The sequence below is a fragment of the Mobula hypostoma genome, chromosome 7 (assembly GCF_963921235.1).
Source record: "Mobula hypostoma chromosome 7, sMobHyp1.1, whole genome shotgun sequence".
Classification (NCBI taxonomy): domain Eukaryota; kingdom Metazoa; phylum Chordata; class Chondrichthyes; order Myliobatiformes; family Myliobatidae; genus Mobula; species Mobula hypostoma.
Window position 1 is genome coordinate 144,843,315 of NC_086103.1, and position 25,784 is coordinate 144,869,098.

Below are 25,784 nucleotides of genomic sequence, written 5' to 3' on the forward strand. Positions count from 1 at the left end.
ACACTTACAACTGTTCCCACAAACTATGGACTCACTTTCAAGCACTGTTCATCTAATTTTCTTGATATTTATTGCTTATTTATTATTAATATTTTGTTTTCTTTTTGTATTTGAACAGTGTATTGTCTTTGCACACTGGTTGTTTGTCTGTCTTGCTGTGTGCAGTGTTTCACTGATTTGATTGTGCTTCTTTGTATTTACTGTGAATGCCTGCAAAAAAAATTCTCAGATTAGTACATAGTTACATATATCCTGACCCTTGATTTCAACATCATTGAGGCTGCCTGGGATTACCTGGAAAGACAGAAGCAAGCAAGACAGCCAAAGTCAACAGAAAAATTGTGGCAAGTTCTCCAAGATGCATTGAACAAACTACCAACTGATTTTCTCATAAAACTGCACAACAGTGTATTTATAGGAATTGATGCAGTTTTAAAGGCAAAGGGTGATCACGCCGAATATTGATTTGATTTAGTTTTTTTCCCACTGCTTATTGCTCTTTATAGTAATTTTTTTGATATTTAGAAACTTATTATTTCATTATGTTTGGAAGTATCTTAAGCTGGTGGTAGACCTGAGGAGGGCTAAGGTACCGGTGACCCCTGTTTCCATCCAGGGGGTCAGTGTGGACATGGTGGAGGATTACAAATAACTGGGGATACGAATTGACAATAAACTGGACTGGTCAAAGAACACTGAGGCTGTCTACAAGAAGGGTCAGAGCCATCTCTATTTCCTGAGGAGACTGAGGTCCTTTAACATCTGCCGGACGATGCTGAGGATGTTCTACGAGTCTGTGGTGGCCAGTGCTATCACGTTTGCTGTTGTGTGCTGGGGCAGCAGGCTGAGGGTAGCAGACACCAACAGAATCAACAAACTCATTCATAAGGCCAGTGATGTTGTGGGGATGGAACTGGACTCTGACAGTGGTGTCTGAAAAGAGGATGCTGTCCAAGTTGCATGCCATCGTGGACAATGTCTCCCATCCACTACATAATGTACTGGTTGGGCACAGGAGTACATTCAGCCAGAGACTCATTCCACCGAGATGCAACACAGAGAGTCATAGGAAGTCATTCCTGCCTGTGGCCATCAAACTGTACAATTCCTCCCTTGGAGGATCAGACACGCTGAGCCAATAGGTTGGTCCTGAACTTATTTCCTGGCATAATTTACATATTATTATTTAATTATTTATGGTTTTATATTGCTATATTTATATTCTATTCTTGGTTGGTGCAACTGTAAAGAAACTAAATTTCCCTCGGGATCAATAAAGTACGACTATGACTATACTATTTACAGAATTGTTTTCACATGTGCCCAAGACATTTGCACAGTACTGTACTTTTTGAACTGTTTTCATTTTTATATGATAGATTTATATTACAAGTTAGTTGTTTAAAAGCATATCCTTTTTTATCTAAAAATGCAAAATGCTCACCATAGTAACTTTTTTTTCCTAACCTTGATTGGCAAACACCATATTTCCTTAAAGCACATATCTGGGGAAGAGTTAAAGATTATCGCAAAGGCACTGAACATACCTTGGAGCTCAGTGCAATATTTTCTTAAAATTTGGAAAAAATATGAAAACACAGCCACACTGCCTCGGTCAGGCTGCCACTCTAAACATCTAGAATGAACTGCCACAGCAAGTAGCTGAGAGAGGTGTAGTAACAACTTTTAAAAGACACTTGGAGAAGTACATGGATAAGAGGGGTTTAAAAGGATACAGTAGGTGCCAAATGTAGCAAAAACGATGAACATTGTGGGTACTGTAGCAGACAAGTTGAGCAAAGGATTGTTTCCATGGTATATTAATAAATGGATCTATTACATTTACGATCGTCTGAATCTGAATCCCCAAATCTTCCTCATAATTCTTTATTTCTTCGCAATTGATCAAACAGGGTATGCAACATAATTTAATTCGATTTTCTTTATTAACCTGTTAAGTGGGTCCTTCATGAAGCACTGCTTCCACACCATAGAGGCTACAGCTCTTGACATGAGGTAGGAATAATATTTGGCACCATATCCAACAAGGTGACTAAAACGCAGCTGCCATGCCTGAAAAAGAAAACAAAACTTCTGAATTTTCTGAATTCATCTTCTGAATTATCAATATACAATACATACATATTGTATATGTATGTATACATATACAATATGTATGTATATGAATGAAGTTAACACAGTAAAATATTTCAGACTAAACATCTTGCTTCAGATCTAAATAATCATAATTTGAAAAAGTGAAATAATTTCTGACCTGTACCTGGGTACCTAGAGAAACTTAAATGTTTCCCCTAATATGCAGGAGAAGTGAATCACCAGAATGATTTCACAAAATGAAGGGAATGAAGTGAGGAACGATTGTGTAAATTCATTGCCTATTGGGCATGTTTTTACTGAAGAAAGAGACAGCTGAGAGATGATATAATTGCTATTGGCAGTATTTTAAATAATGAACAGAGAATGTAAACCCCAAAATCAAAGGCAAGTTACTTCACCCTGAGCAGAATTGTGCAAAATAAAACAACTGAGCATGAAACAAACCATGTATTAGGTTTCCTAAGGAGATAACGTCAATAATTCAAATTGACTCACTCAAAAACAAAGTGTGTGTATGATTGTGTGTATGTACTTGTATGGAATGAAACATGTATAAATACATAATACCGGCATGTATTTACAATGTGAATACTGATCATCAGTGTGGGCAGTGAGGAAGCAAAGAAGGTCCAAGGGAGAACCAAATGAGCAAGGGAATCTTTTTGAAGATTGGATTGAATCTTTTTGAGGATTGGAGGGTGGCTAATGTAACCCCTCTTTTTAAAAAAGGAGGGAGAGAGAAACCGGGGAATTATAGACCGGTTAGCCTAACGTCGGTGGTGGGGGAACTGCCGGAGTCAGTTATCAAGGATGTGATAACAGCACATTTGGAAAGCGGTGAAATGATCGGACAAAGTCAGCATGGATTTGTGAAAGGAAAATCATGTCTGACGAATCTCATAGAATTTTTTGAGGATGTAACTAGTAGAGTGGATAGGGGAGAACCAGTGGATGTGGTATATTTGGATTTTCAACAGGCTTTTGACAAGGTCCCACACAGGAGATTAGTGTGCCAACTTAAAGCACACGGTATTGGGGGTAAGGTATTGATGTGGATAGAGGATTGGTCAGCAGACAGGAAGCAAAGAGTGGGAATAAACGGGACCTTTTCAGAATGGCAGGCGGTGACTAGTGGGGTACCGCAAGGCTCAGTGCTGGGACCCCAGTTCTTTACAATATATATTAATGACTTGGATGAGGGAATTAAATGCAGCATCTCCAAGTTTGCGGATGACACGAAGCTGGGCGGCAGTGTTAGCTGTAAGGAGGATGCTAAGAGGATGCAGGGTGACTTGGATAGGTTGGGTGAGTGGGCAAATTCATGGCAGATGCAATTTAATGTGGATAAATGTGAAGTTATCCACTTTGGTGGCAAAAATAGGAAAACAGATTATTATCTGAATAGTGGCCGATTAGGAAAAGGAGAGGTGCAACAAGACCTGGGTGTCATTATACACCAGTCATTGAAAGTGGGCATGCAGGTACAGCAGGCGGTGAAAAAGGCGAATGGTATGCTGGCACTTATAGCGAGAGGATTCGAGTACAGGAGCAGGGAGGTACTACTGCAGTTGTACAAGGCCTTGGTGAGACCACACCTGGAGTATTGTGTGCAGTTTTGGTCCCCTAATCTGAGGAAAGACATCCTTGCCATAGAGGGAGTACACAGAAGGGTCACCAGATTGATTCCTGAGATGGCAGGACTTTCATATGAAGAAAGACTGGATGAACTAGGCTTGTACTCGTTGGAATTTGGAAGATTGAGGGGGGATCTGATTGAATCGTATAAAATCCTAAAGGGATTGGACAGGCTAGATGCAGGAAGATTGTTCCCGAAATGTTGGGGAAGACCAGAACGAGGGGTCACAGTTTGAGGATAAGGGGGAAGCCTTTTAGGACTGAGATTAGGAAAAACTTCTTCACACAGAGTGGTGAATATGTGGAATTCTCTGCCACAGGAAACAGTTGAGGCCAGTTCATTGGCTATATTTAAGAGGGAGTTAGATATGACCCTTGTGGCTACGGGGATCGGGGGTATGGAGGGAAGGCTGGTGCAGGGTTCTGAGTTGGATGATCAGCCATGATCATAATAAATGGCGGTGCAGGCTCGAAGGGCCAAATGGCCTACTCCTGCACCTATTTTCTATTTTTTTATGTTTCTATGAAGTGGGGTATCCATCTTGGCTGAGCTGCATTCAGGAAGTGGGGCTATTAAAGCATGGTTGCTCAGACAGCATTCAAAAATAGGTTCACCTTGTCCATATCAATCACGTTTGACTTGGATATCATGTCATCAGTCAAAATGCGATTCAGACAGACAAAAGTATCCCAATTTCTGGTTCAGCCAGAAACTGTCAAAAGTGCAATCCACATTCTATAGAATATTTCATGTGTATACCATTGTATCTGATCAATATAAGACTTGACTTGTGATAAGTTTAAATTAGTTGGAATTTATTCAGCCAATCAGCCTCCACAATCCTGGATAGTGAATTCCAAAGATTCAGCACTGAGTGAAGAACTTACTTCTGAACTTTCAGTGAATCATACACAAGGATTCAGGTTCCTCTGAATACCAATACCTTTCAATTGCTCACCACTTAAAACATTTTTTTCCAATCAACGTGCTACTTTATTAGGTCTACTCTCTACATCTCCCTCAAAGCTCACACTGCCACCTAGCTTTGCTTCATGTTATACTACATAACATTAGATTCCCTTTAGCCAAGCTATTGTTATAGATTGTGAACTGCAAAAGCATCCAATGATCTTTAACTGTTCTGGTCACAGTCTCCGAAACAAAAAAATGATCCATTCTTCCCTGGTTTCTGTTCATTAATCAATTATTAATTAACACCACTGTATACCTAATTTTGTTCGTACAACACTAGATTATTACTTTCAAAAACTGACTAGATGTCCACCTACACATTCATGGCAATGATTCAGATTGTCAAACATGATTTTCCTTTCAATAATTCATGTCAACTTTATCCAATCAACTCTTTAATAAAAGTTTCTAGCATTTCTTTAGTAATGATGTCAGACAAACTGATTTAAGGATCCCTTTTTTTACATTTCTCCTTTCTTAAATAGTTAGGTTACATTTGCTACTTTCCAAGGTATGGGAACCATTCTAAAAACATGGAAGACAACAAGCAGGGCATCCACTGTCTGCATAGCCACCTCCTTCAAGATTCAAGGACACAGGTCATTAGGTGCTAGTACATTCATCAATTTCACCAACACTCATTTTATTTAGAGATTCTAATTTATTTGAAATCTTCATATATGCTAGATTTGTAGTCCTCTAGAATTTCACACAACTTCCCGTTTCTTGAAGATTTTCACAGAATTTCTCCTGCCTCGGTCTCTAAAGAACCTACATTAACTTTTGCTAATCTTATCCTTCTTGTAAATTTGTAGTAGGACCTAAAAGTTACTTTTACTTTTCTTGTTAGCCCTCTCTCATGCTTTATTTTCCCTTTCCTATCAGTGCTTTGACCCTCCTTTGCTGAATTCTGAAATCTTCCTCATCCTCGGGCTTATCCTTTTCCTTTCCCAATATCATCTTTACAGGCAAAGGCTGAACAACTTCTATTAGGTTTTTTTTGCTGTATAGGGATACATGTTAATTGCCTATTGTGTGTTAACTCAACTGCCTCTGCAGTATTGCACAAAGCTCTGCAGTGACTTAAACACCTTATCCAAAGATTATCCCAGACTGAAGCTTTCTTCACGGTTTTTAAAATGAGATTTTACTTGTGAAACTGCAGAAAGTTAAGGAAAATATGTATTAAACTCAATAGAGCATTGTCGCACCAGAACATACTAATATTGTCAACTATTCTCACAATCAGTGATAACCAAGGCAATATACATACACAATATTCCATAACTATACTGTGTAACAAGAGTAAACTTAATTATTAAATGATATCTTAACAACCATAAACAGTAAACATACATCTTGAAGGAAATATTATCTACTAAATGTTTAGCAATATCAACAAAAACTTAAGGCCCACAGATACTGCTGTTTCAAGGGCATATAAAGAGAGGATGGAGATGGATGTCTTCCCATGTGTACTTCAAATCGAATCCAAATTAACCAGTGCAGGAAATAATATACAAAACATCTTACATACAAGAAGTGATGCTCATGCAAAATAAACTGTGCCTCTAGAGGCAAGAACATTGACATTTCAAAAATTAGCTTTTGTTAGCTTATCGTCATAGCTTGGAATTTAGTTTCACAATCTACTCAGCCAACTTGGGCTTCCTGTCCTGCCTTTGCTTTATTCAGATTTATTATCATGGGTTCAGACTGCATCCAATAATTTTTAATCATTATATAAAATTGTACCATTGCTTTCCACAGCAATGCTCACCAAAATGCATTATTATCGCTTAATCATTGTACCTGTACCTCACTGTACTTCTTTCATACCATCAATCCTTTTCAAAGTATTCTGCAATCAATATTGTGAATTTTAGTCAGTGTTCTCAAGAGGGAAATGTTAACTAATTTGCAAAGATCTCACAAACAACAATTACATAACAATCAAATAATCTGATTTCTTACTTAAATAAATCCAATTCAAGTTTCAATCACATTTTCCTCCAACCACATTTTAGTTCACTTACCACATAAAACAACATCTGCACTTAATGATTGATCTAGACTTAATTATTCCAATGAATTTTCACTAGCTTATCTTATTCTAGCATCGTGAACTTCAAGCCTACACTGTACACTATTCTGCTCACCCATCATCCCCATACATTCTGACCTGCGTTATCTCCTGCATAAGCAACCCTCCATTTTAAAGTTCACAATCATTCTTTCCTGAAACACACACTTTCTCTTAAATATGCAAGATCCTCTAGCCCTGTGATGCCCAGAAGGCAGATGAAGTACTCTAGAACATACATAGAACATTACAGCACACATACGCCCTTTGGCCCACAATGTTGTGCCGACCTTTTAACGTACTCTAACATCAATCTAACTCTTCACTCCCACATAGCTCTCCATTTTTCTATCATTCATGTGCCTATCTAAGAGCTTCTTAAATGTCCCCAATGCACCTGACTCTATCAACAGCCCCTGGCAGCATGCTCCATGTACCCACCACTCTCTGTGTAAAATCCTTACCTCTGACATCCCCCCCTACACTTTCATTCAATCACCTGAAAATTAGTAATTTCCGCATTGGGCACAAGTCTCTGGCTATCCACTCTATCCATGCCTCTGATCATCTTGTACACTTCTATCAAGTCACCTTTCATCCTTCTTTGCTCCAAAGAGAAAAGCCCCATATTGCTCAACCTCTCTAATCCAAGCAGCATCCTGGTAAATCACCTTTGCACCTTCTCTAAAGCTTCTACATCCTTCCTATAATGAGGTGACTGGAACTGAACAGAATATTCCAAGTGTGGTCTAACCAGGGTTTTATAGATCTGTAACATTTCCCTACTCAATCCCCCAATAAATGAAGGCCAACACACCATACGCCTTCTTAACAACCCCATCAGCTTACATGGCAGCCTTGGGGAATGTATGATCTCCAAGAAGAGCATGCTGTAGCTTTTTAGATAGTTGTGGATAAGGATAACACTGGACCGTACAGCAAAATGCTAAATTGAAGAAGGCCTAAATATAATCGCGCAAACACGAGGAAATCTGCAGATGCTGGAAATTCAAGCAACACACATACAAAATGCTGGTGAATGCAGCAGGCCAGGCAGCATCTATAGGAAGAGGTACAGTCGACGATTCGGGCCGAGACCCTTCATCAGGACTAACTGAAAGAAGAGATGCAGTTTCCCCCGCCATCCGAAGGTAGAGCGTTCCTATGAAATGGTTTGTAAGCCGGAATGTCATAAAGTGAAGAAGCAATTACCATTTATATGGGAAAAATTTGTGAGCGTTCGCAGACCCAAAAAATAACCTACCACATCATGCCAAATAACCCATGAAACCTAAAATAACAGTAACATATAGTAAAAGCAGGAATGATATGATAAATACACAGCCTATATAAAGTAGAAATACTTCTCTACAATCATTGCTGCACTGTTCTCCGTAGCAAAAATCTCACGCAAGCGCTCTCGGCAGAAACACGGTGCAAGCGCTCTCGGCAAAAACACTCTCTCGTCTCTCCAGTAACCTTTAAGCTATGAAGCTTCCAAATCATACCAAATAACACATAAAAATACACAGCCTATATAAAGTAGAAATAATGTATGTACAGTGTAGTATCACTTACTGGAATCCGGAAGACAGCACCGAGCACACTGATGATGGTGTGTTAGGCTGAGTTGTCAGCGGTTGGGGTGGTGCAGTGGCCCCCACCCTCCGGGCAGCAAAGCGATACCGATCTGCGAAGCATGCTGGGATGCAGCGGTAGCCAGGACGCACCCAGCACATCTTTAAGAAAAAAGCCAAAATAAACAAGCTAATTAATTAGGTGCTGCCCGGCACGTAAATGTCAGCCCAGATCAGAGGCAACGCAATCGGCAATCGCCTCTGATCTGGGCCGACATTTACGTGCTGGGTGGCACCTAATTAATTAGCTTGTTTATTTTGGTTTTTTTCTGAAAGATGTGCTGGGTGCATTCTGGCTACTGCTGCATTCTCCGCAGCAATGTATCGGTCCGCGGCCTGGGGGTTGGGGTGGTGGGACACTGGGGTGTCATCTCATCTTCATCTGTTTCCATCAGGGCAGGCAGATCATCTTCTTCTATCTCTGCCTGCCTCGATGTCGAAGGTCGAGGTTCGTTGTCTGCTGTGGCTGATGTGGAAGGCTTAAAAAACGACAGTATGCTTGACTGCTAGCCTTGCGCATTTTCCGATCATACAATTCTTTATAAGCACTCAAACCATCTTGCAAATATGCTCTAAGCCTACGTATCCTTTCAAAATTAAAGGCGTACTTTTCTGCAATCATTGCAGCAAAAATCTCACGCAGTTGCTTCACGTTTACTTCCCGGACGACTTCACTTTCGGTCCGTTCGCTACTGTATTCGGTTTCGATTGTTATCCTTTCCTCTTCCAATTGCATCAGCTCTTCATCTATCAGTTCTTGGTCATGGGATGCCAAAACCTCTTCAACATCATCTTCGTCAACTTCCACAAGCCAAACTCACTTTGTCCTTACTTCGTTCACCAGGATCGAAACGCTTAATTATGTCTAGCTTTACACTAAGTGTAACACCCTTACGAGCTCTTTTAGGCTTTTTAAGTTACTTTAGAACTCAGCTTGCTAACGGCTGCTCACAGGCATGTGTTTAAGCAATGCCGGCTAAAATGCAGTTCCGGGGAAGGAGCATGGCTGCTCGGGATGCGTGTTGCCTTTTTTTGTAACAGTGCAAACACCTTCTGTTAGCGAAAACAGGTAACTAATGTAGGTTTTTCGTAACAGCAAGGTCTTGTAAAGCGAACCATTCAAAAAGCGGGGGACAACTGTAGTAAGAGATTTACAAGTGGGAGGCGGAGGGAGAGATCTGAAATGTTACGAGAAGACAGGAGGAGGAGGGATGGAGCTAAGAGCTGGAAAGTTGATTAGCAAAAGGAATATGAGGCTGGAGAAGGGAGAGGATTATGGGACAGGAGGCCTAGAGAGAAAGGAAGGCGGGGGTACCCAGAGGGTGGGCAAGGAGTTATAGTGAGAGGGACAGAAGGAGAAAAAAGAGAGAAAAAAAAGGGAAAAGACAGAAATATATTAATAATAAATAAATAAGGGATGTGGTACGAAGGGGAGGTGGGGCACTAACGGAAGTTAGAGAAGTCAATGTTCATGCCATCAGGTTGGAGGCTACCCAGACGGAATATAAGGTGTTGATCCTCCAACCTGAGTGTGGCTTCATCTTGACAGTAGAGGAGGCCGTGGACAGACATATCAGAATGGGAATGGGACGTGGAATTAAAATGTATGGCCACTGGGAGATCCTGCTTTCTCTGGCGGACAGAGCGTAGGTGTTCAGTGAAACGGTCTTCCAGCCTGCGTCAGGTCTCACCAATATATAGAAGGCCGCATCTCTGATATGTCTGTCCACGGCCTCCTCTGGGATTCCACCCCCCCCCCTTTCTTTCTCCCTAGGCCTCCTTTCCCATGATCTTCTCCCTTCTCCAGCCTCATATCCCTTTTGCCAATCAACTTTCCAGTTCTTAGCTTTATTTCTCCCTCTCCTGTCTTCTCCTATCATTCCGGATCTCCCCCTCCCCCTCTCAAATCTCTTACGATCTCTTCTTTCAGTTAGTCCTGACGAAGGGACTTGGCCTGAAACGTCAACTGTACCTCTTCCTATAGATGCTGCCTGGCCTGCAAGATATAATAGCATTGGGCAGGAGCTTAGGAGAGAAGATTAGAGGATGTTGTTATTGGGATAGGTCCTCCTCATTGACACAGGATTCATTTAAATGCCAGCTGGTTAGAATTCAGAATCTAAATTCTCTGCAAGGAAGAAAGACAGGGACACAAGGTTCAGAAACCTTGGATGACAAGAGATGTTGCACATTTTGTCAGAGAAAAGGACAGAAATGTAAGGTTTAGGAACTTGAAGTTGGACATAGCCCTTGAGGAATGAAAAGAATCAGGAAAACTTAAACAGGGAATCAGGAGGGCTAAAAGGATCCATGAAATGTTCCTGACACATAGGATTTAAGAGATTCCCAAGGTACTTTATACATACATTAAAACAAGAGGGTAACTTGGGAGAGGGAATGATCACTCAAAGACAAATGAAGGAAATTATGCCTGGAGCCAGAGAAAATGGGTAAAAGTAATTAATGAAGATTCTTAGGGATAGGATTGACACACATCTGGAAAAGCCTAGCCTTAAATAGGAATAGTCTGTGCAGCTTTGTGTAAGGGAAGTCACATCTTATGAATGACAGTTATTTTGATGAAGGTACGGCAGATGTTGTCTGCATGTACTTTCATAAAGCGTATGACAAGGTTCCTGATGATAAACTGAGGCAAAAGATTTATGGACACAGGATCAAAGGAGACTTGATAGTTTGAATTCAAATTTAGCTTGATGAAAGAAGACAGAGGGTGGTGTATGAGGGGTGCTATTCTGACTAGAGATCTGGGCCAGTGGTGCTCTGTAAGGATCAGTGTTAGGATCTCTGTTGTTTGCGAAATATAAAATGATCCGATGAAAAAGTAAGTGAGCTGATTAGCAAGTCTGCTGATGGCACAAAAATAGACAGAATTGTGGATAGTGAGGAAGGTTGTTAAATAACTCAGCATGGCATAAGCCAGTTGGAAGAGTGGACAGAGAAATCAATGTGAGGCTTTGTACTTTGGGAGGTCAAATGTAAGGCGAAAGGATACAGTAAATGGCAGAGCCCTTAGAAGAATTGAAGTACAGAGGTGCAAGTCTATTGCTCCCTGAAAGTGACAACACAAGTAGGTAGGACAGTAAAGAAGGCATATAGCATTACCCATTGGGGTGCTGAGTATAAAAGTTGGGAAGTCATGCTGCAGCTGAATAAAATTTTGGTTAGGCTTCATTAGAAGTGTCGTGTCCAGCTCTGGTCGCTGCATCACAGGAAGGATGAGGAGGCTTTGGAAAGAGGCCAATAGACTTCACTAGGATGCTGCCTGGATTAGAGAGCATTAGCTACGAGCAGAGGTTGGACGCCTTGGATTGTTTTCTCTGAAGCATTTGAGGTTGAGACGCAACCCATTAGATGTATACACAATTATGTGAGGTACAGATAGGGTAGATGTCAGAGTCTTTTTCCAAGGGTAGAAATGTCAAGTACTAGAGATCATAGCTTTAAGATGAGAGTGGTAGTTGTCTGGAACATGCTGCTAGGAGAAGTATTGGAAGCAGGTACAATAGTATCACTTAATAGGCACTTAGGCACGCACATGAACAGGCAGCGACTGGAGAGATACAGACCGTGTAGGCAAATGGAATTAATTTTGATTGACATCACGATCAGCACAGACACAGTGGGTTAAATGGTTTGTTTCCATACTGTACTATTTTCTATTTCTGGAGATATGAATACACTAACCTGCAGAAAATATATTTTAAGGGTGAAAGATGAGATGAAGACCATCCATCCTAGCGTATGTGTTGTAGCAGCAGCACCTGCTGGACAATCATGTAACTAATGGAAAGTGAAGGTTTCAATATATCCAGTCCCAATTTTGGTTAAGCTTATGAGTTTACTTTTATCAGATAGATGGCAGTGTTGTCAATGTATTGGTACAAATAAGCTAGGGTGCAGAATATGCTAACTCACAACTAATACAGACTTAGTAATTGAAAGTACAAGGCATGGCTGCAGTGACTGCAAATTGCCTCAGCCCAAAGTGTTAAGTGAATGACCTTATTTAGCCTTCTCTTGACGCCCATTCAGCCAATTTACTGCACTTCTAGAAGCTCCAAAGAAAATAATACAAAGAGCCCCATCAATATCCTGACTACAGCAACAAGGTAATTACAAGTAGCCTGGGATGCAGAATTTAGGGAGATTTAAGGTGGACTGAACACATAATGAAGATCAGGGAAGAAGCAAGGATGAATATTGGGACCTGGGAAAGTAATGGATTGTAGATAATGTTAATGATTGTGAGGTATGTGCTTGTCATCAAGAGTGGCAATTATTGCACAAGTGCAGCATCATTGGAAGAAAACAATCTCCAAGGATCAGGGACACTATGAAGGCTAACCAGTTTGCGTGGGCAGCAAAGGAGAAATCGATAGCTTCCTGAAATATATCAAAAGACCAACAGGGAAAATAAGCTGAAACACGATGCCTCACTATTTAGAAGAGCAATCACTGAAAATTTTGAACACCTTGCCAAGTTTAAATAAGCAGTTTACTTCATGGGGTGGGAAGTTCTTGATTTAAGAGTAGTATTTTTGCTTTTAACTGTTCTCTCACCTTTTTTCCTCTACATTATACTCTGAAGTGTAAATATCTACTCAAAATATCTAGTCAATTATAATGATCATACTGTTGTATTTAAGCACTCCAAACATTGCCAAAATACTATAAATTTAAGGACAAATAAAATTTACCCTTTTAAAAATTTGATGCATTGACAAAGAAAAGAGCAGATAACGCATGCTTTAATGTATAAATAAATTCCATATAAATCATTGCATATTTATTTCAGACTTAGCCCGTAGATTCTGAATTTCAGATAATTCAATATTTACAAGATTTTACCGTATTTTGTACATATGGCAGTCCATAAAATTTCTCCTGCGTTTCCTTTAATATTTCAGTCGTTGATTTTGGTAGAGGATATTGTCCATGGTAGATCTGATCCAGGACTGAATAAAAGATCTATTTTAAAAGAAAGTGTTTAAAAGTGTTGCAGAAAGGCTAACTTTGTGTGATTCAATGCCTATGTATTCACACATCAAGAAACATTCAGCTATTACAAGATCCCTTAACAAATAAGGCAAACAAAGCTGGGTGTGACTGGTTTTTAAAGCTTTCAGGAGCATTTCAGCTATAATTAGCTCCTCTGTTTGTAACTAGATGTCCAAACTGTCAATTAAGGCCACCAGGTTGGAGTCTGAAACACTCTGAGCCCTCTAGATAAGCCATTCTTATCAAAGCAGATATACAACAATGAAGTATGGCTGTATAGAATAATTTTACTTCACTATACAATGCTTAGTGATGAGTTAAAGGATACGCACGCAAGGAATGGCAGCTCAACCCTGGTTAGAGAATTTGCAGATGAGTGGGGGACTGGGGGGAGGAAGAATCCAATTAAATATTAAATGGTTAACAATATTAGTTAAAGAAGCAAAGCGAAGTGGATGACATGCAAGAAGGATTGCCAGATGAGGATAAATTGGTTGAACGGAAAAGCAAAATGGAACAATCACAACACAGGAATTGTAAAATAGGCACCCAGAAAGACAGATGATCCAAAAAGTAGGCATATTTTTGATGGTATGAAATCAGTTAAGGATTTATAGAGAACTTCAAGAACCTTAACCAGGGTACATTCAGCACAAAATACATCAAAAGGTCAAAAGTTCTCGAGAGGTATTCAGATTAATTTTTGTTAGCAAATAGTAAACCTAAGATATACGTAGACTGGGATTTCATTTTACATAATGGAGCTGGAAAAAAAAGGAATATCTAAAATAGAAATCATCATGACCAGCCAATTTCTCAAAATCACTGAAAGAACATCAGGAGCAATTCTCTTCAGTTGGAGGAAAGCCAATTTTATTGAAACCTAAGTACTGCGAGGCCAACTCCTTGACTTTGTAAGTACCAGCATGCTGTCCCTCATTATGAAAAAGAATGGGTTTCTGAAAAGGTACTGAAGAAATGAAGGAGAATGTAAGACAGCATGGGAAAAAAATGGAAGCATTTCATTTGTCAAAACCCCAGTCCTGAAGAGAGCAGCAAGTAGCATAGAAAGTGCAGGAGTGAAAATAAAAAAGAAGAAAGCAAACAGGGGGATCAAGAAAAAAAAAGGAAAAAAAATCCTGAAGATTTTCTTTAAATTAAGAGACAGCAAGAAAACATACTGGGGAGCAAATGTTCTTGAAGATTAAGATATGCCTATGGTTCTTAGTTGATACTTTGCATTCTTTGTTTTTTTTAAATAAAAATACACATTGTAGTTAAGGAGGAAGTTTTTAAAAATATTTTAAACAATTAGGTGAATTTAAAAGGGGTTTTAAATGTGTGGCAAGTGGCTTCTTTAACTCATATGTTTTGGAGGGTTAGCAACCACCTCAGGAGATGGCTGGGGCTGCCAAAGAACCTGAGCAGCATCGCACTCTATGGACACCACAACAAACTGCAACTGCCGTTCAAATCCTTGGAGGAAGAATTCAAGATAACAAGAGCCAGAGAAGTGTTACAGTATAGGGACTCAAGTGACCCAAAGGTGGCTAGAGCAGGGATCCAAGTAAGTACTGGCAGGAAGTGGAGGACAGAAGAAGCTGTTCAGGAGGCAGAGGCAAGGCTGTGTAACAGGAGGCTGGTGGGAGTGGTCACACGAGGCCGAGCTGGGCTAGGATCCTTTCCAACTCCCTAAATGGACACCAGAGGGAAGGAAAGGCGTTGTCTAGTTCAGGAGGAGGTGAGAGCAGTAGTGGAGGAGATGAGAGCCTGCAGGACGGTGGGAATGAAACACCAGGGAGCTTGGACAAGATGGGAGAATGCGGTTGAGAGGAAAGTGACCTGGGCTGATCTTTGGAAAGCCGAACCACACCGCATCCAATTTCTCATCCAGGCAGTGTACGATGTGCTTCCAAGCCCATCAAACCTGCACACATGGGGCAAGGCAGAGTCATCTGCGTGCCCACTGTGCTCCAAGCGAGGAACCCTGGAGCACATCCTCAGCGGCTGTGCAAGGGCACTTGGTGAAGGATGGTACAGGTGGAGGCATGATCAGGTCCTGAAGACCATCGCTGAAGCCGTCAGCGCAGGAGTTGAGTGGGCAAAGCAGTCCCGACCCTCCAAGCAGACCATTGCCTTTGTCAGAGCTGGGGAGCAGCTAATACCTGCCAAACGAACATCTGCAGGCATTCTGACCTCTGTAAGGGACTGGCAGCTGTTGGTGGACCTCCAAGGGCAGCTGAAGTTCTCCAACCATATTGCAGCCACCACCAGACATTGTCCTAGTGTCTGAGTCGACTAAGCAAGTGGTGCTGCTGGAGCTGACAGTCCCATGGGAAGATAGCTTGGAAGAGGCCTTTGAAAGGAAGCTTTCCAAGTATGCAGGACTGGTCAGCAACTGTCAGCAGGCTGGATGGACAGCGAGGTGTCTCCCAGTGGAGGTTGGTTGTAGGGGATTCGTAGCCCATTCTTTAGTAAGAGCCTTCAGCATTTTGGGCATCGAGGGAGAGAGGAAGAGGAGAGCCATCCGCAGTACCACCGATGCAGCAGAGAGGGCCTCAAGATGGCTGTGGCTCAAAAGAGGGGAGCCTTGGAGTCATAAGTAGCTAGCCACCTGGACACAAGCTGGGGTCTGATCAGCCCCGGCTGGGTCACCTGGAGGAGGTTGCATGATGTTGAAAGACCCGAAACACCCGATGATTCTAGGAACATCACTGAAGATGTGTCCAGAAGCATCAGTAGATGTATGTACACAGCAGGTCCTGTCCTCTTTTGGAAAAATATTGGAAAGACATTTTTGATATTATTTCAACAGTTCTATGCTTCGATTTAAAACCCCATCCTATTACGGCAATCTTTGGATTGCCAATGGTAGAACATAGATCTTTGTCTCCTTCAGCCTGTCGAATGATAGCTTTTGTTACCTTAATGGTGAGAAGATCTGTTTTGTTGAACTGGAAGGAAACTAATCCTCCAACTACATTCCAATGGTTTTCTCAAACCATATTAAGGTTAAATTTAGAAAAAATTAGAAGTGATATTTTTGACCCTTCGATTAAATTTGAAGAAACTTGGAAACCTTTTATGCGACATTTTTCATATGATGTAATCTGACCTTTCCAAATCTTTTTTCTAAACTTAAATTATATGATGATAGGAGCGGAGTTAACGACATTATTCAACGTGTCTGATACAAGCTGTTGGTCTAGCCCTGTCTTGCTTTCTTTTTGGGTTTTTTTTTCTTTTGGGGTTTTGTTTTGTTTATATATTTTTTTTCTTTTTATTTCTTTTTTTAATGATTAATTTCATTATGAGTTTGGAAGTCTTTTATATCTATGTTACTTAAAATTCATTTTATATATGCTGATGAACATTATTTCAAGTTCTTTGTACTAACTTTGTTATTGAGTTTATAATTTTGAAAAATTAATAAAAAGATTTAAAAAGAAAATGTGTGGCTAGACTGAAAAGGCTAGGGTTATTTTTAAAGGAATGAAGGTCATGACTGGATATAAAAATAGGAAGGATATTCACGTTAGATAGAGAAAAGCTGCTCTTTTTTGCTTGTTTTGCCACCCCACCTACTTCTTGCTCCGTCAGCCGAAGTTATGAATGGCAAATAGTTAGGGTCTGGGATGCACTGGTAGGATAGTGATGGAGCATCTTTAATTGTGGCCTGCAATAGAGAGCCGGATACGTTTCTCAACTGAGAGTTTAATGGGAGGGAGCAGGATTGCTCTTGCATAGAATAGGTACAGATTTGAACAGAACAAATTGTCTCATTCTGCACTGTAAGCATTCTGTGATACATTTTATCACAGTGGACTAACAACAGCCTATACAAAGGACTTATTTGCTCTGCAGTCTTTATTCACTATGCCTTTCTTTCTCTACATTGAGTGCCTCGCAATTGTATAAAAATCTTTACTCAGTTAAGAAATTTAGTTCTACATGTGGGATTAGTGCTGTTTCTGTATGGTTAATCAAATAGTTACACATAATCATCACACTGGATTAGGTTAAAAACCTTTAATCTTAGATAACACAAATATGTATCTCCTTACTTGAAGTTGAAGGTCTGCAGCAGCACAAACTTTCTTAGAGTCACAAAGCCGGGACACCATACTCTGAGGTAATGGCTGAAAAGAGATTTAAAAAGTGCATATTAGTTATTCACAACAACCTCCTTGGAGATTTAATCTTTAATTCTGTTAAAATATTTCCATCTTCCATATTAATATCTTATGCTTCTATTTCTTTTGACTGCATCATGTTGTTAATCAGCAAAACAAATGTGAACACTCAACATGCCATTATTTTTCAGGGAAAGGAATCTGGTGTTTATACATGGTCCAGCCTATGTGTGTTCTAGACCCCATCAAAATAGCTGACTTTTAACAGCTTTCTCAATATAGGGACAGTTGAGGATGACAATATATTGCTAATGACATCTGCTTTCCATGAAGAAAAAAATAAATTAAAACCCAAAGTACGAATATTCATGTAACAAATATCCACAAAAATGCTAATTCCTGCAGGAATTGAAAACTTGAGCATCAACATTCCCCTGCTAATAGCACTGCAGTTCCTGTTTTGCACTTATAAAATGTTTATATTTTCACAGCTTTTCTTTCCAAAATAAAAGCACCATTACTCCCCCTTTCAGGTTTTCCAGAAGTATTTTACATTCAATGAAGTACTTTTGAAGTGGAGTAACTGCTGTAATATAGGAAATCAGTCAGCAATTTACATATATAAAGCTTGCATAAACAGAAATGTGATAATAACTAAATCTTCCATTTTGATGCAGTTGATATTAAGATATTGAAATAAATATCTCTTCTTCCCATATCTTTTTTTATCTCCTATAATCTACAAAATGGCTGAGTTAATCACAGAGGTAATCAAAACCGTAATGTTTCCTTGGACAGTAGTTGCCAAGGGCTTTACTAATTAAAAAATAGCATGCTTAAAATGGACATATAATCGTACAGCACAATACAGGCCCTTTGGCCCACAATGTTGTGCCGACACTCAAACCCTGCCTCCCATATAACCTCCCACCTTAAATTCCTCCATATACCTGTCTAGTAGTCTCTTAAATTTCACGAGTGTATCTGCCTCCACCACTGTCTCAGGCAGTGCATTCCATGCACCAACCACTCTGAGTGAAAAACCTTCCTCTAATATCCCCCTTGAACTTCCCACCCCTTACCTTAAAGCCATCCTCTTGTATTGAGCAGTGGTGTCCTGGGGAAGAGGCGCTGGCTATCCACTCTATCTATTCCTCTTAATATCTTGTATACCTCTATCATGTCTCCTCTCATCCTCCTTCTCTCCAAAGAGTAAAGCCCTAGCTCCCTTAATCTCTGATTATAATGCATACTCTCTAAACCAGGCAGCATCCTGGTAAATCTCCTCTGTACCCTTTTCTTTCTTTCTTTTTAAATCTTTTTATTGAGTAAGTATACAAAAAAGGTAAGCCATATAAACATTAATACAATGTTAAAGTATAATAAAATTCCAAAAGATAACAATACCAAAAAGAAAATACTACAAACAATGTAATTTAAGCATAAGAAACCAAAATAACATAATAGTATACTAGATTTTATATATATCAATGGAAAAAAAGAAAAAAAACCCCCAAAAAAAAAACCCACCGTGCAACTAACTAAAAGCAAAGCAAAGCAATGGGCTAACTTGAAACCAAACAGAGTTAAACTTAAAATCACGTCCTCAATCCCGACCTCCATTGAAACAGTAAAAAAAAAACAAGAAGGGTAAATATTACATTAAATGAAAATATCGAATAAAAGGTCCCCAAATCTGTTCAAATTTAAATGAAGAATCATGAAGGTTACTTCTAATTTTCTCCAGATTCAAACATAAAATCGTCTGAGAAAACCAAAAAAAGGTAGTTGGAGCATTAAGCTCTTTCCAATGTTGTAAAATACATCTTTTCGCCATTAAAGTAAGAAATGCAATCATTCTACGGGCTGAAGGGGAAAGATTACTAGAAATTTTAGGTAGTCCAAAGATAGCAGTAATAGGGTGAGGAGAGATATCTATATTTAATACCTTAGAAATAATATTGAAAATATCTCTCCAAAAAGTTTCCAAAGTAGGGCAAGACCAAAACATATGAGTTAAAGAGGCTATCTGCCCCGAACATCTATCACAGAAAGGATTAATATGCGAGTAAAAACGCGCTAACTTATCTTTGGACATATGTGCTCTATGCACCACTTTAAATTGAATTAGGGAATGTTTAGCACAAATAGAAGAAGTATTAACTAATTGTAAAATCTGCCCCCAATCATCCACAGAAATGGTAAGCCCCAATTCCTGTTCCCAATCTACCCTAATCTTATCAAATGGAGCTTTCCTGAGTTTCATAATAATATTATAAATCATAGCCGATGCACCTTTCTGACATGGATTAAGGTTAATTATCGAATCTAAAATATATATAGAAGGAAGCATTGGAAAGGAAGGAAGTATAGTACTTAGGAAATTTCTAACTTGTAAATATCTAAAAAAATGTATTCTTGATAGGTTATATTTATTAGATAATTGTTCAAAAGACATAAGGGAACCATCTAAAAATAAATCCAAAAACCGTAAAATACCCTTAGTCTTCCAAGTTTGAAAAGCGCGATCCGTAAAAGAGGGAGGAAAAAATATGTTACCTAAAATAGGAATCGCTAACCCGAATTGATTAAGATAAAAAAATTTTCTGAATTGAAACCAAATGCGCAAAGCATATTTAACGATCGGGTTAGAGACCTGCTTAAAGCGTTTCGAATCAAAAGGAAGAGATGAACCTAAAATAGAACCAAGTGTATAACCCTGAACAGATTGTAATTCCAATGCTACCCATTTAGGAATAGATAGTATATCCCGGTCAAGTAACCAAAATTTCATATGTCGAATATTAATAGCCCAATAATAAAATCTAAAGTTAGGTAATGCTAAACCTCCATCTCTCTTAGCTTTCTGTAAATGTATTTTACCCAGTCTCGGATTCTTATTCTGCCAAATAAATGAAGAAATTTTAGAGTCGACTTTATCAAAAAAAGATTTAGGAACGAAAATTGGTAATGCCTGAAACACATATAAAAATTTTGGCAAAAAAAACATCTTAACTGCATTAATACGACCAATCAAAGTTAAATATAAGGGAAACCATTTAGATGAAAGTTGAGTAATATGGTCTATTAATGGTAAAAAGTTAGTCTTAAATAAATCTTTATGTTTACAAGTAATTTTAATCCCAAGATATGAAAAGTAATTATTAATCAATTTAAATGGAAATTTATAATATAAGGGAAGATGTTTATTAATCGGAAAAAGTTCACTCTTACTAAGATTTAATTTATAACCTGAGAAAAGACCAAATTGTGCTAATAACTCTAAAACAGCAGGAATAGATCTCTCAGGATTAGAAATATATAAAAGTAAATCATCAGCATAGAGTGATAATTTATGGGACTTTAATCCCCGAGTTATCCCAGTAATATTTGAAGATTCTCGAATAGCAATTGCAAGAGGTTCTAATGCAATATCAAATAATAGGGGACTAAGAGGACAGCCTTGTCGAGTACCACGAAAGAGAGGAAAAAAAGGTGAGTTTAATGAGTTAGTACGAACCGAGGCTACAGGGGAGTGATATAACAGTTTAATCCAGGATATAAATTTCAGGCTAAAATTAAACATTTCAAGCACCTTAAATAAATAAGGCCATTCTACTCTATCAAAAGCTTTCTCGGCATCTAAAGAAATAACACACTCAGGAACATTTTGTGAGGGAGTATAAACGATATTTAACAATGTACGAATATTATAAAAAGAGTAACGACCTTTAATAAAACCCGTTTGGTCTTCCGAAATAATAGAAGGAAGTACTTTTTCTAGTCTATTTGCTAATAACTTAGAAAAGACTTTAGAATCAACATTTAATAAAGATATTGGTCTATAAGATGCACATTGAGCAGGGTCTTTATCCTTCTTTAGTATTAAAGAAATTGATGCTCTATTAAAAGATTCCGGAAGTTTACCAAGTTTCAAAGAAGCCTCAAAAACCTTATAGAGCCAGGGAATCAATAAAGAAGCAAAACATTTATAAAATTCAACGGTAAACCCATCAGGGCCAGGAGCTTTCCCCAGATTCATAGAAAAAATAACATTCTTAATCTCATCCATTGTAATGGAAGTATCTAATAAAGACGACATATCCTGTGAAATCTGAGGAAAGTCTAACTTATCTAGAAAATCATTCATATATTTAGAATCTCGAGGAGACTCTGATTGATATAAAGAAGAATAAAAATCACAAAAGGTATGATTAATCCCCACATGATCCAATATCAATCGATCATTTTGATTATAAATCTGATTGATTTGAGATTTAACATAATTAGATTTCAATTGATTAGCCAGCAGCTTGCCAATTTTATCACTGTGAACATAAAAATCACTTCTTGTTTTCTTTAATTGGTTTACAATCGAGGACGAGAGTAGTAAACTGTGTTCCATTTGAAGTTCAGTTCTTTGTTTGTATAGCTCCTCAGAAGGAGCCATAACATATTTCTTATCAATTTCTTTAATCTTGTCCACAATTGCCATCTCCTCCTGCTTCTGTTTCTTCCTCAAAGCAACGGAATACGAAATAATCTGACCCCGAATATAGGCTTTAAAAGTGTCCCAAAGAGTGTTAACCGAAATATCTTCTGTATGGTTAATTATAAAAAAAAGCTCAATCTGTTCATTCATAAAATTAACAAAGTCCGAGTCCTGAAGCAACAGCGAATTAAAACGCCATTGTCTATTGTTTGGTATATTGGCCATAATTTTAATAGAAAGCTTAAGTGGAGCATGATCCGAAATGGTTATAGAATCATAATCACATTTAATCACTGAAGGAATGAGACGAGAATCAATAAAAAAATAATCAATTCTTGAATAGGAATGATGAACATGTGAAAAAAAGGAAAAATCTTTTTCCTGAGGATGCAGAAAACGCCAAATATCCGTCGACCCAGAATCAGAAAGGAAAAAATTAATCAAATTTGCAGATTTATTAGGTAAAGTCCGTAAAGGAGCTGAACGGTCCAAAGCTGGAGATAAACAGGTATTAAGATCTCCGCCCCAAATCAATGAAAACTCGTTCAAATTCGGAAACTGATCAAACAATGATTTATAAAATTCCGGACAATCCATATTAGGAGCATAAACATTAACCAAAACTACTTTTTTATTAAATAGTAAACCACTAACCAATAAAAATCTACCATTCGGATCAGAGATAATATCCTGTTGTATAAAAGTAACTGAGGAATCTATAAAAATAGAGACGCCTCGAATCTTAGCATTAGAGTTCGAATGAAATTGTTGTCCCTTCCAGAATTTGAAAAAACGTAGTCTGTCCCCCCTCCGTACATGGGTCTCTTGTAAAAATAAAATTTGTGCTTTAAGTCTCCGGAACACTTTAAAAACTTTTTTTCTTTTAATAGGATGATTAAGACCATTAGTATTCCAGGAGACAAAATTAATAATAGACTCCATAAATCCTAAAGTCAACCCACAACAGGGAGGATTGACAATAGGCGCGACCCACAAACCCGGAGAGGGAACAGAACATACAAAAGATACCGGGGAAAAGGACGCAACCAGTACTTCAATAATGTATATAGCCCAAAGAAAAACAAACTAAAACGTGAAGCCCCTCCCGCCACCCCCCAGCCCAAGACCCCAAGGCAAAATCTAAAGCAGACCCGCCAGAAAGAAGCAAGCGCTAAAACTACCCCCATGACTTCCGGTATACGCTCCCTAAAAATAAGGTATAAATATGAAAAGGATCAGCTAATTGTAAAACAGTAAAAAAATAAGTAAAAAAAAGTTAGCTCAATTAGAATACACACAGAACAGAACAAAAGCCGGAAAATATATATTAAAAAAAAACCACAATATACCTCAAACTCATGAATAGACACAGCAACAAAAAAAATAGGATTATTAACATAAAGTGATTATAAAAAGCAAAACAGAATAAAATTTAAACAAAAACTACAAAATTTAAGGCCGCACAGGAAATACGTAAGATGACAAAAGGGAAGTAACCACCCAGAATCCCCTGGGAAAAGAAAGAAATGACGCAGTTAAAAAGAAAGTTTAGTAGCCATATTAAGAAATCGAAAGTAAACTTTTCTGCCCAAATAGGGCACAGAAAAGTTAAAACCAACCAATTCACAGCCTCCGATCGACGGAGAAAATTAAAAAGAAAGCAATTAAGATGTTGGAGATGAAAGTTGATCCAGATAACTCTGGGCATCCGATGGAGAATCAAAAAAACGAAGGGCTCCATCTGACATGCGAATCCTTAGACGTGCAGGGTACAGCAGCGCTGGTCTTAAATCCCTCTTATAGAATTCCGACATCACGGATCTGTAACGGACCCGTTGGTCCCAGATTGGTTTACTGAAATCTTCCACGAATCGGAACTTAAGATCCGAAAAATCAATGAAACCTTTAGATCGAGCGAATCGAAACAGTCTCTCCTTGTCTTGAAAGTAATGAAAACGTAAGATAACATGCCTAGGTCTATCTGACCTAGACGAGTATGATGGGATTCTGTGAACACGATCCAGTAGCGGTGGTTGGTCACGAAATACAGTAGGGAATGCATCTTTTAAAAGTTGGGAGAAATATTTCATGGGGTTGTTACCTTCAGCGGCTTCCCTCACGCCAATCATTCGTAAATTCTGCCGTCGCATTCTAGATTCCAAGTCAGAGTTTTTAAAAGTCAAAAAGTCAAGTTTCTTCTTCATTACATTAACTGTTTCTTCGATTTTCCCCATCTTAAGCTCACTTTGTTGCGCAAATTTTTGAAGATCAGATATAGCCGACTGATGTTCCGCAATACATGTTTGCATCTTATCAATTAAACCGGCAATTTTCTGGAAATTAGTTGAGATTTCCGTATGAATCAGGTCTTTAACAGGGCCTGCAATTTCCGCACGAATCATCTCCCTAACAGAGGTTGAGATTTCCCTCTGAATTAACTCCGATATCGCTTTCAAAGTCACCGGTGATTCAGTCGGAGGGAGATCCGTAGCTTTCGGTTTAACCGGAGGTTTACCATCCTTGCCGTCTTTCTCATTCTTAGACATAGCAGATCTCAGTATCATCCAATTGTCAGAGAATTCAGTTTAATTCAAAGTATTGTAAGAGTTGATGCCTTAATGGTTAATTAAAGTATAGCTGACCATAGAGAAAAAAAAACTCAGAGGTAATGGAGCGAGTCAAGAACGCGACTTCACTCCATGAGCGCTACCGGAAGTCCTCTCTGTACCCTTTTCAATACTTCCACACCCTTCCTATAGTGAGGCGACCAGAACTGGACACAGTACTCCAAGTGTGGTCTAACCAGAGTTTTATAGAGCTGCATCATTACCTCGCGACTCTGTCCCTCGACTTATGAAAGCTAACACCCCATAAGCTTTCTTAACTACCCTACCTACCTGTGAGGCAACTTCAGGGATCTGTGGACATGTACCCCCAGATCCCTCTGCTCCTCCACACTACCAAGTATTCTGCCATTTACTTTGTCCTTCCATAGTGTACCACCTCACATTTCTCCGGGCTGAACTCCATCTGACACTTCTCAGCCCACTTCTGCATCCTATCAATGTCTCTCTGCAATCTTTGACAATACTCTACGCTATCTACAACACCACCAACCTTTGTGTCATCTGCAAACTTGCCAACCCACCCTTCTACCCCATATCCAGGTCTTTAATAAAAATCATAAAAAGTAGAGGTCCCAGAACCGGTCCTTGTGGGACACCACTAGTCACAACCCTCCAATCCGAATGTACTCCCTCTACCACGACCCTCTGCCTTCTGCAGGCAAGCCAATTCTGAATCCACCTGGCCAAACCTCCCTGGATCCCATGCCTTCTGACTTTCGGAATAAGCGTACCGTGTGGAACCTTGTCAAATGCCTTACTAAAATCCATGTAGGTCACATCCACTGCATTACCCTCATCTATATGCCTGGTCACCTCCTCAAAGAACTCTATCAGGCTTGTTAGACATGATCTGCCCTTCACAAAGCCATGCTGACTGTCCCTGATCAGACCATGATTCTCTAAATGCCCAGAAATCCTATCTCTAAAGAAAATATTCTTGTACTCTGTTTCTAACACAACCCAGTGCTAATTGCACACATGTACAACAGTAATTTTAATTTCTCTCATCAGAAATGCAAAGAACAGACAATTAATAACAGGAAAACATGAAGAAAATTGTATCAGAT

General features: G+C 39.0%; 1 protein-coding gene across 1 annotated transcript in view; it reads right to left on the reverse strand.

Annotated features, from left to right (window-relative positions):
* Window positions 1-25,784, reverse strand: part of LOC134349030 (mitochondrial intermediate peptidase-like) — a 109,747-nt gene that overhangs the window by 30,992 nt on the left and 52,971 nt on the right. Inside the window, exons 15-17 of the mRNA XM_063052876.1 lie at window positions 17,530-17,604; window positions 13,316-13,435; window positions 1,952-2,073 (exon numbers count right to left, since the gene is read on the reverse strand). Coding sequence (XP_062908946.1) covers window positions 1,952-2,073; window positions 13,316-13,435; window positions 17,530-17,604 — 317 coding nt within the window. The remainder of the gene's footprint in view (window positions 1-1,951; window positions 2,074-13,315; window positions 13,436-17,529; window positions 17,605-25,784) is intronic.